Raw genomic sequence first — 17493 nt, forward strand, 5'->3', positions numbered from 1 at the left:
AACAGATTATTGACACTTGCAGTTCAGACTCATGTCATCTAGCAAAGCATATGTTGAGATTATATTACAAGGTTACATACAATATACATTGTCATACATGAATTCAACAGAAAATAACAATCAGTCATTAGATATACTACATAATCGTCACAGAGGGAATGTTACCTTACAATTCTTCTGACTGCTCCATAATATAATTCAAAGTTAGACAATTGCTCCTAAAAATTATTTTTTTTATTTTTTTGAGTGGGTGTCAAAGAGCTCCCTGTTTATTTGGCCACTTTCTAAAACTGTCACTGATAATGCTACTCACAAAATTGCTTTCAGCTTGAAACACTTTGCATTCTAAAAGCAAGAAATCTATTTGTTTTTATGGGTGTGCTGCTCACAGTCATACAGCACCCTGGTTTTTGTCCACTAAATAGTTGAGATGTCACTGATACTGGCCATCATACAATTGCTTGAAGATTGAAACACTTTGGATTTTAAAAGCAAGACATATATTTGTTTTTTGAGGTGTGCTGCTCGGTGTCATACCTCAACCTCTTTTTTTCTCTAGTAAGTAGTTCAGATGTCTGTATTATATATATTATAATAACAACCAGTAACCACTACTCTTCACTCTGACAGCCAACTGATCAGCACACAATGCTAGCAGACTGATCTCTGAATAAACTGCAGTAAAATCACAACTATTGCTATATAAGTTGCCTCTTTCACCCTGTCCAACCCTCTACAAGTAATTTCCTTAGCACAGAATTGCAGCAAACATCCTACCCACATGCTTATCACTTCTAAAATGGCAGATGAGAACATGGAAGAGGATTATATATAGAAGATATCGATCCAAAACTCGTGAGATCTGACATTTTACTTGAAATTACGTTTTGCCTCAAATTCAGATTCTCATCTGGCGCGAAAAATCAAGTCATGACTCAGTTTCACTCTGTACTCCAGAATTCGGAACTGTTGGATTTCTCCAAATCCGAACGGCTCATCTCTAACTCTTTGTTTTTTGTTTTTTTAAATGCAGCTGCTTTAATTTGCAGCAATAAGAGCAAAAATAGATGAACTAAAAGAGCACAACACATTCTGTCTTGTAGGATGATTATTTATATTTTTAATGAATTTTTGTAATGAAAATTTATTATCCAATGTTTAGATTTCTCCAATATTATGCTTTCTTAAATTGCAAAAAAATTATGTTTGTGGCTCCCAATATTATTAAAGGGAACCCATTTTGAGAGATCAAAAATGAGTGACATCACTTCCCCCTCTAATGAACATTGATAAGGTAACTTGTGAAACATACTTAAAAAAGTTTTGCTAATGCTCGACTGGTAATGTTCTATACCCGGGCCATTCATTTCAATTAAAGATGAAGGAGAGGGAACAGTCTGAATCTTTTCAGCAATAGGCTGTAAGACTGCAATATTAAAGGAATATCATGACTGAAAACTTCAAATGTAGAAGGTGATAATGAAACAGAATGGAAAAAGCTAAGACACAGCTGAACCCAAACTTGAACTGAGTTACTGGTTCAACATTTTTTTATTAAATGTATGTCTTCATTTTTAAGCAGATGGTGATGGATAAAATGAGAAGTATCTGACATTTTGCCATATGAATTTAATGGAAGCTTGACGGGCAGACTACATACATTCATGCTTTGAAGCAACAGAATATGTGGTTTTTATATTTCCTTAATATTTCTGTAAATATTCCCTAGATCATATATGCTTAAATTATTCTATACAGTCTCGCTCCACATATCTATATTTATTAACATGAGCTGATCCATCAACGGGTTCTCCAATTTCAGATTACTGGTTTATTAGCTTGTTTGCACTTTTCTGCAACTTTTCCTAAATATATTGCTTTACTTTTCTGGCTTGTTTACAATCTGCATTGAATACATAAGATGGTGTGCATATTGTCAAATCTTAGATCATCAATACAAACTTCAGCCCAGTGACATGGCTGCAGAAGGAAGACTGCAATATATGTATTAATGGTTTCAGGAGGGCATGTACAAGCCAATAATATGACCCAAAGGTAGAAAGCACATTTAACTTATATTTGTTTTTATGCAGTATATCTATCAAGTATAAAAAAACAAGGATACATGGTCTTTGTATAACAACAATTAATGACTATTACCTTTGAAGATAAATTGAGCTAATGCAAACTGAAAATGGGCCCACAACAAATCAACTATATCTACATGTTTTATCTCTGTGGAGCCTGCAGCAACTTTGACACTTATCACCATGTGGCCCTTATCTGTTTGCCCAGGCAAACCTGGGATTCTCAGTGTTGTGTGGAGAAGCTTAGACGTAAAGCATATGATGACACAGTGCTTACTTGTCACATGGCTTGAGTATGACAAAGCTACAATACTTGATAAAATAATTCACACAAGCTACATCCTGCATGCCATTCCCCATAGCAAAATTTGACGGAGTGTCTTGCATCGTCACAGAGACCAGTTCTGAGCATATGCGTGACCGGTGCATGTGCAGATTGGGGCGTGCTCAGAAGAGGCCCCCACTGTTCAATTTAGGGGTCGACAACCTACAGCATGCGTGCCAGACATGGCATGCAGCGCAGTGTAATCTGGTACATTGAATCTGCTTTCAGTAAAACTGAAGACGTATGAAATGTATCTGCTGCGCCGATCCTCCCAGGTTCCGTTGCGGAACTGAGAATCTGTGTGCCGGCAAGAGGTGTGTCGCACATGCAGCTGGCTACATATATTTGAAACTGAACTGGGGGAACAACTATGTGGCATAATATGAATCAGGGGCATTTATGCATGGCAATGGGAATTGGGGCACTACTGTGGCATAGTATGAACTGGGGGCAATACTCTGTGGCAAAATAGGAATCTGGGGCACAACAAAGTTTTCTCCTGGACAAACCATGTTATAATGCAAGGGGTGCAAATTAGTTTATTATTTTGCACATAAGTTAAATACTGGCTGTTTTTTCATGTAACTCAAAAATACTTGATAGCTTTATGTTTACACTGAAGTTGAAAGTTGTTTTAGTTGCCCTACCCCAACTATAATTCTGCCATTACATTTTAAACTGACCTCCCCCTTCAATGCAACATGGTTTTGCCAAGGTGCAAAGTTACTCCTTTTTTTGCTTTACTTTTCTTAGTGAATCAGGCCCTGCATGTCATCCCAATAATATTACATTTATAAATACACAATACAATAATAGGTTTCCCAATAACAAAATGCATAAGTAATCTATGTTGAAAGAAACAGTAGATTAGGGAATACAATGCATAGGAGCTGGCAACTGAATTAGATATCTGAGAAATAGCATATCTTAAGAAATAGGTGGGTCTCTCATGAGCACAAGAGTTTCGTTCCACCCCACACGAGTTACATACAACTTTTGTCTTTTTATCACACGCTAGTGAATTCCATATAAAACTCCACCCAAGACGAAATTCTACAATTTTCAAGCAAAAGTGAGGCAAAGAGACAAGAATGTTCTCTGTGCTCAAATTATTCCAGGGGGTGTATTTACTAAACGGGTTTGGAAAAGTGGAGATGTTGCCTATAGCAACCAATCAGATGCTAGCTGTCATTTTGTAGAATGTACTAAATAAATGACAGCTAGAATCTGGTTGCTATAGGCAACATCTCCACTTTTTCAAAACCGCAGTTTAGTAAATATACCACCAGGTGTCTTAATATCCACGTTTATCTGGCTACACACGCATTAATATATTTTTCTTTCTAAACAAACAATTGCATTTCTGTCACATCACCATACATTTGAAGCATACATTACAATCCGATAGCTTCAAATCTCATGATTTTAATCAGATAATCTAAAAAAAAACAAATGATTGCTTCACACGTCTACATTTTTTATCTGACAGATCAGAATGATATTTGCAGTGCATGCACAATGTAGGACAGTTGTAAGACTTTGCGTCTTAATTATGACCCTGGCATTATGGAATAAATATATTTTAATTTGCACTCTCTATTTTTAAAGGTCACCTTTTATTTACCGCCACATTACCTGCCATTATTTTCCTCGGCTGAAAATCTATTATTTCTGAAGGGTAGACTTGCTATAATTTTATTTCGTTTTTCTCAGGATCTGTGCACATTTGTATGTATTATTTGATACTCACCAAATTTTCATTGTTCTGCTTGCACTCAAGCAGCATGTAGCTATGAGTAATTTCTCTAATACACTATATTACTGACATCTAAAGTGCTCCTTAAGGGCCTTTTGTTATTTTTCATCCATTTATTTTTCATTCATTTATAAGGTTCTACCTTCATGATTTTCTACATGATTAAACCAACTTTAGCAAAATTTACAGAGAATACAAAGTGCTTTAAATTAAATCAACTTTCAAACTTGTTGCTAAGAAGTATTTTATTCAATCATATATGTCACTTTTATTCAGAAATATCTATTAAGCTCTACAAATTATGTGATGATGAAACGTCCAGGGATGGCGCTACTATTAAGTGAAGGAGGACACCAAGAGCACCAACATTGTGTGGGTATCTAAAACATTAAAATAGTGACATTATATTTTTGTATTTTTCTGCAGTACTCCCACATATATACAAAGATAAATTAGTAGTAATTTCAAGGTGAAAAAGACTTTGTAAAGTCGAAGCGCGTTGGCTCAGTGTGGACGGTGATATCGATTGCTCAGCATTTCCATTTGGTGATTATAACATCTTGGGGCATATCGTTGGGCCATCTTGTATTTTACCTGATTTCTCTGCGATTGCTACCTACACATCATCTGGTACGGGCAATTGTATCCCGGTCTTTTATGTTTTTAGAACAATTATCTGTTTATACATACTACACCAGCATATTCCTTTCTTTCCCTCCGATTTGCGGCTGAGAGGAGAAGATAGGACATACTTCGTCAGTAACCAGTAGCTGCATATCCGGGACATACGGGGACTTATAAAGAACACTCCCGAGAAATTAAGACGGTGTTTCTTACAAGTAACCGCTACGGGAATGCCAGTTTCACCGCTACTGTAAGTTCATTTTCAATAGATCGTGATTTTGAACATCTCTTACAGTCTGTGAATGTTATGGATACTGCTAAGTCAGTTTTAGTAATATTTTCTGTTATATGTTGGAAAATCAGTGGCGCTGCAATTACTCCCTCTTTTTTATCTGTAATATATTTTTAAATTGAGAGCTAACATATCAAGAGGTACCCCAAAAGCCTCCAAATGGCAATAGAGGACCAGCACTCCCCATCAGCTAGTGATACCAAACGTGCCTCATAAACAGAGAAAAATCCAAAAGAAATGTGTCCCTGTATTTTTAACCCCACTCTTTCTAGCAACTGCAGTGAACCTATAAATTGATTGAGCAACTTCCATTTCTGTATTATAGTTACTTAGCTGTATTGCACCGCACCAAGTGGACCATTATTACTCCCTATATATATATATATATATATATATATATATATATATATATATATATATATATATATATATAATTAGCGGATATTCTCCTATAACATTTAGTAGAGGTTGCACTCACACACTGTATCAGAGTCAATATTGTCCAAGAAAAAGAAAGAGAAAAGTGTGTTCAAAAGATGAGGCACTCAAATGGTCATTAACCTTTAAAACTTATAATTTTATTAATTATTCTTAAAATCTATAACCAAAAATTAGGTCCATCAAAGGACTTGTAGCGAAATATTAAAAGTTGAATATGAGAAGTAATTGCATAGAAAATTATAGACTGTTAAGATAGGTAGTAAAGAACTACCTAGCCACGACGCTGCTCAATATTTTTCTTATATTATAATATCAACATTACTGATTTACACAGACCTCACTTTATAAAGAGACCAGTGATCTAATGCCACTTGCAACCGATGAAAAATAAAAATAAAAAGGTTTGACCCCAATAATGTATTATTATAATAGTCTATATATATAGATTCAGTATTCTGTGGATAATATTTCTCCTAACAGTTCTATAGATAATATTGTTTTCTTAATTTCTTATATATTAGTTTATTATTACCATTCTTTATTTATTATTATTATTATTATTATCTTTGACTTATAAGGCACCACAAAGGGTCCGCAGCGCCGTACATTACATATACAGAAAACAGAACGAAGACACAACATGATACACAAATATATACAAACACAGGTGACAGGGTAAAGCAAATCAGATTATATCTGACAGATAGTGAAAGGGATGGTAGAAATCAGCAAGAAGGCCGAATATTAATAAAACAGGGAAAACAGGGCTAGGGAAGCAGGCCAAGAGGTACAGAGGGTGAAGGAACAGTAGAAGGAGCACACAAGGAAAGAAGGCCCTACTCCTGAGAGCTAACAACCTAAAGAGAAGGGGGAGACACATAAAGGGTGGTACTAGCTAGGGGAGAGAGCCAGGACATTTATGGGGCTTTGTTTGGTCCCCCAATCATTCCCATTTTCTCCCCCCACTTTTGGTACTTGGTATACTAGAGAGTGTGTGTTCATTCGCCTCACTCAATAAGTAGCATTCACACAGGATGGGTATACTATGGCTTAGGTATAATATAAGGGATCCCTATATCTTGCGGGATCTACAGGAGAACTAATCTTATTAGATTAAGGTCATTCTATAGCTGCCTATAAGTACGTTCTCTAAATAGCTGGTCTGTTAGTATTAATGGTCTAGATTGTGAGAGCAGCGAGCTCAGCGTTCGCCGACGTGCGTTTCGCTATAAGGGTTTGTCAAGGCAAGCCGAGGTAGAAGTTAATTGGTCTTTTATAGGGAGAGAACCTCCCACTCTTGATGATGTCACATGGCAACATTGTTAGCAACCCTATTGGTCATGTGATCGGGTCTGCCGATCATCAGGGTTGTTAACTCAGGATAGGAATATCCGTAGGCGCTGGAAATAATTGTTAACATTTATAAGGCTATTTCACCCGAATAAAACTTTCTTAAAAGGTGGCTTATTTTAATGATGACTTATCATGTATAAGGATAGTATTAGTAACTAACGAAGTTGTAATATAATATCCTAGATCCTCCCGCGTTTGTAGCATCACCCGCGTTTGTAGCATCATACATAACAACGTTGTTAGTAACCACACTGGTCATGTGGTCTTATAAACCTATCATCTGGGTTATTGTCTAAAGATAAAGAATAATGCATTCACATATCTTGTTATGCTACCTAGTGCATAATGTGTGGAGATTTACTTTTTAATAATAAATATACGGCATGTGTATTGCACTCAAAGGGGTATATTTACTAAACGGCGGGTTTGAAAAAGTGGAGATGTTGCCTATAGCAACCAATCAGATTTTAGCTGTCATTTTGTAGAGTGCACTAAATAAATGACAGCTAGAATCTGATTGGTTGCTATAGGCAACATCTCCACTTTTTCAAACCCGCAGTTTAGTAAATCTAGCCCTAAGTATCTTAACAGTAAGTATGATTGTATGAAATCCATTGGTATAAAGTATGTTAATTATTAAAGTGACTGAAAACTTTACTGAAGTAACTTTAATAATAATATAAAAAGATTTATTGGTATTATTTTCATCCTATCCATCCTGTCACTAATTTTTTTTATATGTTGGATTCACCTGTTTCACTCATCGTTTGTCACTCAATTTATATTCACTCACATGCATTTTATCTTGAATATTGCATATATTATGCTCCTAACCTACACGTCACTTTATTTTTTACCTTAATGACTATTTAATATCACTCACCTTATACTGTACAGAATGATTTAACATAAGGGGACTATCCATGGAACATCTAGATGACTATTCCTCATGTAATATTAATCTTGGGGACATCTATAGTTACAGGAACCTGTTTAGGTACAAATCTGAGACAACATTATTACTTTACAATATATTTACCATCTCTAGGTGTACTATATGCACATAATAATAAGTTATTGAAGTAAAGGGAGACAGAAGATGTGGGTGCGCCAAAGTCATTTATGAGGGAGGGGGGGCCCTGCCTGTTTCATTTGTACTGGGCCTTACAGTTTCTGAAGGCAACCATGGGGTAAATGTATGAATCTCCGGATTCTTCATCTCCGGCGTGTTCAGCCTCTTCAGCGCTTAAATTTAAAGCGGCGCTGCATTGTAAAATTTAAGCGCTGAAGAGACTGAACACGCCGGAGATGAAGAATCCGGAGATTCATACATTTACCCCCATGTATCTGTTTGTTTAGTTCTCTATCCCATCTTCTAATGTTGTTTAAAATTGTGGCTCGAAATGATTCACTAATCACTTTATAAAAAATGAATATTTTCAGTTTATTTCTCAGGTAATTGGCAACTACTTTCTCAAAATATGTTAAGTCTCTCTTAACCATCTTGTTTTGTCTTAGATAATCAATAAAATAAATACATTGTACACATTTCAAATATTTATGGTTGTGTTTCCATTTATGTAACAGGGTTTTAAAGGGTTGTTAAGTGTCTTATGTAGATAAATGGCGTATTCTCAGATTATTACCCTGATTCCAGAAAGCAAAATAGCCACCATTTATGCAGGGCTTAGTCCTATCGGGGCAAGTGGTGAGGTTTCTGTGGACAATATACCTTATTTTGGTATTTTCGCATATCTTGAGGACTGGGCTAATCATAGAGTGAAATTTAATCGTTGTCGTCTGAAGTCTTTTTCTATTCATGGTAGTGACCTAATGTCTACTTTTCCACAAAAATGCTTTTTCCAGTTCTGTAAAGTTAGTATCAGTTTAAGCTACTTGTCTTTATCCATTTCCCCTCAGTACCGTGGCAAAATAATATTTTTTTGAATGTTTGAAAGGCCTAAGACACCTCTGGGGGTAAATGTATCAATATGCAGGTTCTTCAACACCCGCGTGTTCAGCCTCTTCCACGATTAAATTTCAAGCGGCGCTGCATTGTAAAGGGTTAACTTCCCTTTACAATGCAGTGCCGCTTGAAATTTAATCGCGGAAGAGGCTGAACACGCGGGTGTTTAAGAACCCGCATATTGATACATTTACCCCCTGGTCTTTAAGACTGATAGGGTTCTTAACTTACTCTGGGAGGGCACTATCCCAGATGAAGTAGGACATGATTTTTTTCTAATGGACCTAAATAATATTTTGGGTTCCAGAAAAGGAACGTTTGGAATAGAATTTTTGTCAAGACTGACATTTTCTTTAAGTTTATCCTTCCTACCCAAGATATCCATGGTGTAAACCCTTGACCCAGATGTTTTTGCATTTCAGATAGCAATGGCACATAGTTCTGTTAAATAGAAAAGTTGTGTTTGGTGCTAGTTTAAGATCTAATTGAGGAAAATTAGTATTTATCTATTTAAAAGGGAAATTATCCTACAATGTTTTTGTGTCTCAAGGGTCAAAGATATACCCATTATTCCATTTTTGTTGCATTGACACTTTTCTGAACCTCGCTAGTTCATTTTGGTGCTATGTTATGGATTTCCGTTGGTTCTTTAGTATTAGTAGGGTGTTGTCTGCAAATAGTGCAATTTTATGGTATTTAATACCTGAAATCTCATCTTTTTGTCTAATAGCTAAAGCTAATACCTCCATGGTCAATATGAATATTAATGGAGACAGGGGGCACCCTAGTCTTGGTCCATTGGTTAGTGAGGATCCCCTTTTGCTCTAATTCTAGCTGTTAGGCATGTATACAAGACTTTTACATATTTGATCAACTGTGTTGTAAAGCTACATTTATACAGAACTTTGTTAAGAAGTTCCCGATTGACCCCATTGGACACCTTCTCTGCGTTGATCCCACAAAAACTAGCAGAAGGTCTAGTTGTCAGTTAACACATATTGGACCTGATTTATCTTCTGACATAAGTACCATTGCGTGCCGTAACTTAGCGTGAAATTACTCTGCGCATGCTAAGAAACAGACTATACGCCTGTGAACGTATTTGCTTCCAATTCATGTTCAAACACAAATTACACTTTTGCATCCACAAGGGAAGGAAGAGGTGGACAAGTGTAGGTAATATACAGTAAGGGCGTTTTTCTAACCTTCATTTTTACAGTGGAGAGAGAACTTGAGAGCAGGGGGGAAAGTGACTTAGAGGTTTGTTAATATTTTAGACCTTGTCTGTTTATTGACAGCATTTTATACGTATAAGATTATATAATGATATGCTTAAGTGTCCAGAAAGACTGTGTGGCATATGGCATCTTCTGATTAACTAGTTTTGATCTTGGTATTAGGGTTAGAAGATAACCCTAATGTGTCACAAGAGAACCTCTTCTCTTATTTCAGGATTCCTTATCTTTGTGACTTGCAGTCTCTTTTGCATTCTGTTGGCGACTGTGACTCAAGGGTGCTGAAATGTTATTCTTTCTTGTGGGCTCCATAGATCCTTCTCTGGTATTGGAAATTCCCATAAGTTTCCTCGCTTCTTGGTATCATTCCATCATGAATTGTTTTTTTTTTAGACTGATTATTAAATTTACTGGGTAGCCTCATCTATATCTGATGTTTTACTTTCTGAGGGCTTCTGTCTATCCCTGAAAACAGTGTCTGACTGAGAAATCTGGAAGCTACATAATATCTTTACATTATAGTGTTTCTCTTCTGCCCCTGAATTCTAGTTTTATTTTATAGGGCAGAAATGTATTTGCTTTAGGCAGTCCTTTGGCCTAGACAGGGTAAGACCTCATGTGCTCTAACTAATATGAATTCTTCCTCATGTATATCTAATGGAAAGGTGATTAACCTTCTCTTTATGAAAGACACGAACTCCTGAGTATCCCCCTTAGACGTATAGTATTCCTTCTGCAGGCAACTTGTCTCTCTCCTTTCCAGAGGTATCCAACCCTGCAACCCACAAGACTACTCATCTCACCGCCTTTCCAGAGGTATCCAACCCTGCAACCCGCAGGCTAACGGTCTCTCCATCTTTCCAGAGGTATCCAACCCTGCAACCCACAAGACTACTCATCTCACCGCCTTTCCAGAGGTATCCAACCCTGCAACCCGCAGGCTAACGGTCTCTCCATCTTTCCAGAGGTATCCAACCCTGCAACCTGCAGACTACTCATCTCTCCACCTTTCCAGAGGTATTCAATCCTGCAACCCGCAGGCTACTCATCTTACCACCTTTCCAGAGGTATCCAACCCTGCAACCCGCAGGCTACTCATCTCTCCACCTTTCCAGGGATATCCAACTCTGCAATCCGCAGACTACTACTTCTCACCATTGCTTTACAGTATTGCCTATTCCGCTGTTAAGATCTGTGGTTATATTACTGCCTTACCAGTTATTGCATCCTGAACCTGTATTACCTGTGTCTCTAATAAAACCACTTTGTTCACCTATTTTCTCTCCATGGTCTTACCTTGAGAACCCTGACATGTAGCTTATCCAGTCAGTTGAGTCTGGCATCGGTGCAATATGGCTGTCTGCTTCATGCTGTTCAAGTAGAGCATTTACTTTTGGGTTGATCAAGTAGAGCTTTCACTCTGGGCATGTTGCGTGGGGCACACCAAATGGTGGGATACTTTGGTCAAGTTCAAAATATTGAATTCGAGCAAAGGACAGACTCCACTGGCCCTTGAACACATCATCATAGGCATTAATTAGCTGAGCTTTTGTCAGTGGCTGGACAGATAACGTTTGAAGGTGAGCATGTGTCTACATCCATGAACAGCGCATTATATCGGAACCATCCCAATGATTTCATTAGGTCTCCAGAATACGGCTTAAGTTTGGTATCACTTGGCCTTAGTCGGGTTCTAGATACTAGATTCATCTTGTCTCTCAGACTCATCAGGGCATGGTTGCCTCTTATTATTTCATTTACTTTTGGCCTGCTGATCCTATAGTACCAATGCATTCTCTTGAGTAAATCACCTCAGCACTTTGGAGGTCTGCGTCAACTGGAGTCGTTTCTTCTAAAATATGTACTTTCCCTGCTGAATTCTATCTCTTGCATAACAAACACGCTTAACAAATTATTTGTAATGCCACGAAATCTATAGGTTTTCCCATGCACTGGGCACTGCTCTTTCTGCCATCTGTGCATTTTGCCACAGTATTAGCATGTTGTGTGTTTGGCTGCTGGTGAACTCTTGTCCAGTTTCTTATGCTGTTGTTTGTTGACCGAGTCACCTGTGCTGTAGTTTTTCTGAAGAATTGACATAGTCAATCTGCTGTCTGTTCCTTTCTCTCATTCTCAGTGAGCTCTGTTGCAACACACATTAATACCTGCTGTCAAGGATATGCTCCGTTCCTTTAAGACACAGAGGCATGTACTCTCATTGTTTATTCCCATTGTTAATTTGTCTTGTATAAGTACATCTTTTAATGTGCTGTACTCACATGTTGCTGCCTTCTCTCTTAGTCAAGTAACAAAGTTGTCGATGGCTCACCTTCTTCTTGTTTTCAGCAGCAAAAATGTACTGTTCATAGATCACATTTTTTGCAGGTTTGAACTATATCTCTGGCGCATCTAAGATTGCTTTTGTCGTCTCTCTGTAAAGTTCAGGTTGTGGCTATAAACATGACTACACCCTCCTTAGCATTGGTGGACTGCAACTCATCTGGGCTTGTTGTCCAGTCTTGCGGAAAAGTCAAAATATTCAAACTCCGTTCTTCTTCCAGTTACTCAAATTGCCACTCAGCTGCTTCCCAACTAGGGGGAGGATTACTATTAGTAGTCACCATAATAATGTACTCTCTCTTCAACTTAGTCTCACTGGAAGGGATTTTCAGTATGACTAATATTCACATAATCCTTGTCCTTTTCTTGCCGTCACAGAGCTTATCACTCTCTGGAAAGTTGCAAATTATTATGCAGCATAATTTGTGGGCTAGATAACTTCTGACACCATGTTTCAGATGCATGTAATGAGGACAGACACAGAATGCTAGTTAACAGTAGTCATGTTAATCACAACAATCCAGGTCACAGGTACAGGCAAAACTTAAGTAACATTGCGTCACAAGGTGGTGCCAAGCATAAGGCGAATATCTATAACAGCCCACACACACGGCACCAAAATACACTACAGTGAAGCAGCAAAACACTGCACTAACATAAATTATTTTACAACATTAAAAAAAGACAACATATAGTAAAGAACAAATACTCTATACTAAAACGTGCACACACCTACACACATATAGGGTCTGATGCATTTTCGGTCGTAAGTCCGTTTACGTGCCTTGTCTTACGTGAAATACTGTGTCTGTGCATGATGAGAAATGGAATTTACACCAATGAACACAATTGCATGCAATTCATGTCTGAATGCAAATGACACTTACTACTGCCTACAACTTGAATGGTAGAACGTGTGCAAAGGGGCGGACAAACATAGGCAATGTACAGTAAGGGAGTGCTGAGGGCGGCCAGCGCAGATGCTGCCGATTCAAGTCTTTGGTGTCTCAAGTAGGCTTATTTTCAGACGTATCATTTGCATATAATTTGCACATTAACACAATATCCATGGTACTATTTGGTTTAGTAATTTATATATGTATTTGTGTATGTAGTAATTTAATAATGAGCTGAATGCACAAGTTTGATCTCCGCATTCATATATTATATTAAATTGTTTATGTAATGATACAGGTCAGGGGTCTTTAGACTAGAATAGGCAACCAACGTCTAAGTGTATGAGGAAGGGAGGGCTCTCAGGGATGAGGGTATAAAGACCATAGTGCTAGGCTGGGGACAGTGCTTACTCCTGAGTTAATACCCCAGAACCAGGCTTAGGGTTGGTTGTTTACTGCGACAAAACATGGCACCATGCACAATGGGGGTAGTAGATTGAGATAATAAAATTCTGGGTCACCATACAGTTCCTCTTCCCCACCTATATCCAACACACTTTGGGAATCTAGGACGAGCCTGGATGTTCCTTCTTTTACTGTATCACATCTGACACACAGCAAGGGGTTTGAATATTTATATAGGGGGCAGATGTGATTTTTGTTAGAGGATCATGGGCCCGCTAGACTCCCAAAGGAAGTAATGAAACCCACCACCAAAGAGATGGTGATTTCTTTCCAAAAGCAAAGGCAACGTCAACTCCAAACTGTTCATATAACAAATGCATTCCAGTAATCTGAAAAATAACACACTGTTAAAAATTGTTACTTGCATGTACTAATTTGTCATCATTAGTTTTACCATTGATCATATGTCTCCTTTCAAAAGCTTCAACATAAATCTTTTTAAGAGCAATCACTACTGATTGTGCTACCACACACATGAAGCTAATAGCATAAAATTGTTAACCTCTTATCTTAGACCATGGGAATAATAATTGTATTACAAATGCCTATTCTTTTAACAGATTCATGCACAATTCATTCTGTGATAAGTGTAAACCAGGCATCTGTGAATTCCAGTTGAAGTAGGGGAAGTGGAATAAAACATTTGATTTTTCTAACATCGCTGTTGTCCTTATATGTATTTTTCACTACAGGTACAAGAAGATTGTTCTGCCAGTTTCAATATGCCACTCTCTTCATCATGTGTCCGCGTGTCTCCATACGCGTGTCAGAGACGTACACCGCTACAAGACATCAACAGAATATTCACGGTAATAATTATTGGCTACATAGGCATCAAGACTGCTTGCTAAAATAATGATACAGCAGCCAGTAGAGTGGAAAACAATGTGAACTCTGAGGTCAGTTTTGTGCCGCTGAAATAGAATTACTTTGTGATTTTATAAGCCATGGCTCACCTGTGACTGGTACTGTCAGGCAGGGGCTGGCTGGCCCCTTGGCCGGTACCATAATGGGCTACTTTGGGCTGCGTGACTGGGCTACCTGCATTGTTATACTTTTAAAATATTCCTAATAGGCTGCTGAGACAAGTTTCACCCGCCGGGCTAAAATCTGCCAGCCAGCCCCTGCTGTCAGGGACAGAAATTTTCCATTTAAGTGCATAAAGCTATTCTGGGATGGATTTTACAAAAACTTGCGAATCAATAGCAAAAATGATTTATGGGTACTTCCACCACAGGGTTTTTTTTTTCGTATTGAATGCAACATGTATTTTAAAAGGATTATTCTACAATCATATCAATTTGAAAGTTACATAGATATTTGCTTTGCTCGATTCTTTGAGTACTCGCTCCTAGTACATCAACTTTTCAAATTAAATTTAAAACATAATGTTCCCTTCTGTCCGTCTTGACGGCAATGCCACATTTAGTTATACTTTAAATCCATAGGTGATGTTCCAATCTTGTGACATCAAATACTGTGTATTTTCGAACATATATTTATTACAACTCTAACGCATTTGACTGTTATTGAGTTCTTGGGAAAGGCAATGGTTCCGCTGTTGATAATCTGTAAGATTACTACTTTAAGGCTTCCTATTTTTCAGGCTTTGGCAAGACTGTAGCTAAGTAGTCTATGCTTGTTATGCAAAGCCGGACACATTCTGTGTAGTGCGATATTGGGGTCATAACACGCATAACTTGTTTCACAAATAAGTACATATTTTCAGGGACAAGACCAATTTCCCTGTCCTCTAGTGCTGTGTATAAATGCACCCAAAGCAATTTATTTTATTATTCAGTTGTATTTTAGAATATGACAGCACTGTGCACAAAGTAGTTCAAGACAACTGCATGCTGCATTGTTGTTGCTTTAATTCATTATTAAATAATTTCAGAAGGTGCGAGTATTTTTTAAGTAGAGTTTATAAATTATTTGAAAAATAGTTCCATGCGTAAATGGCAGTTTGTTCTATCCCTTAATGGCACCTTTAAGTAATTTTTGCCATCAAGAAACTCATTTATTTTAAATCTAGTGTACAGTATATGTCTTATTCCAGGTCATCAACCTCATTGTCGTCGTCGTCCATTTATAGGGCATTACTGATTCCGTAGTGCTGTATAACCATCTTACAGATATGGTGTACATCTTGCAGATATGGGGCATGATTCATTAAGGAAAGTAAGGCAAAAAGATGAGTAAGTTTTCTCCTGGACAAAACCATGTTACAGTGCAAGGGGTATATATTAGTTTATTATTTTGCACATAAGTTAAAAACTGCCTGTTTTTACATGTAGCACACAAATATTCGATAGCTTTATTTTTACACTGAAATTTAAAGTTGATCTAGGACATGCCCTACCCCAACTATAAATCTGTCCCCACATTTTAAATTTAACTCTCCCTCCAATGGAACATGGTTTTGCACAGGTGCAAAGTTACTCATTTTTTCTTTACTTTCCTTAATGAATCAGGCCCAAGGTGTACATCTCACAGATATGGTGTAAATCTTACAGATATGACATATAGGAATGTAATAATCATATTAACAGATACATGTATACAATTATGTATAGTAACACATAATTTGGTAGTCATGAGCTAGCAATTGCAGCTAGCATAGATACTGGTATAAGGTCATACCATTAGTGATATTGATGTTCCAGACTCAATTACTCTATTGTATGTGTGTAAAATGATGATGAGAAAGAGACAGGAAAGAGCTTTCGAAAGGTTGGAAGAGCCTGCAAAGGTTGTGTGATGGCTCAGGGGTGATGGTATGGGCACAAGTGTATAGGTTAAGATGGTTCGTACCTTTGGGTAGCGTGGACCTACGGACTCTTCTTTCTCTGATTTTTGTGCTTTGCATTGACTTTGACCAGACTCGATAAGACCCACACCAGGGCAGAGAGGCAAGCGTTTCCCCAGAAGTACACAGACAAAGGGACAACTGAGCGTTACTACAGGGCTAACCAAATACAGTTTTTTTAAAAGCCTGTGGACTCCAAGGCTTAACACAGATATAGGATTATCAATAAACATAGCCCTTGGTTTAAATGGCATTCAAATATACAGTTCACAGAACTAAACCCTATGCAATCATAAAAACAGCACAGCAGGTACAATAGGCATTTACAATAACACAACAATGTAGCATATATATATATATATATATATATATATATATATATATATATATATATCTACACATTTCTCAATTTCTCAATAAATAGAGGCCTGACTTTACTAGGCAATCTAATAGTACTATTCAGCATTGGAATATTGGGTGCCTGTTCTGGAGGATGATGCATGAGCAAAGAGTGATCTATGTAAATGATGCAGTTTTCTTCTGTTAAAGTTGTTTGTGACAATTGTAATTAATACGCAGTCAATCAGGTGGACAAGTTAACCAAGACCTGAGCTGATTAATCGAGGGTTAATACTTTTTGTCTCTGCAGGCACTTCTCTGGCCAAATAACGGATGCCGCATGGTATAGACCACGATCCCCTAGTCGTGGGAAACCAGAATCTTTGAAAGACTCTGGTCCACATGTGACTTGGCCAGCCATTCACTGTCTGTGCTTTTGCGCCGCAATGCTGGGCATGCCCCCTCTTGTTAATGCGTCTGTCCACTTCACCAACCATCACCTTGCAAAGTTGCACCGCCCTACTGAGGGCCTCCCCCGCTGTCACCAGGAGTGTGCATTACTCTA

General features: G+C 37.7%; 1 protein-coding gene across 1 annotated transcript in view; it reads left to right on the plus strand.

Moving 5' to 3' along the window:
• Positions 1-17493, plus strand: part of DNTT (DNA nucleotidylexotransferase) — a 230303-nt gene that overhangs the window by 26191 nt on the left and 186619 nt on the right. The window contains exon 3 of the mRNA XM_075216179.1: positions 14473-14589. Within this exon, the coding sequence (XP_075072280.1) occupies positions 14473-14589 (117 nt within the window). The remainder of the gene's footprint in view (positions 1-14472; positions 14590-17493) is intronic.

Source organism: Mixophyes fleayi, chromosome 6 (genome assembly GCF_038048845.1).
Source record: "Mixophyes fleayi isolate aMixFle1 chromosome 6, aMixFle1.hap1, whole genome shotgun sequence".
Lineage (NCBI taxonomy): Eukaryota > Metazoa > Chordata > Amphibia > Anura > Limnodynastidae > Mixophyes > Mixophyes fleayi.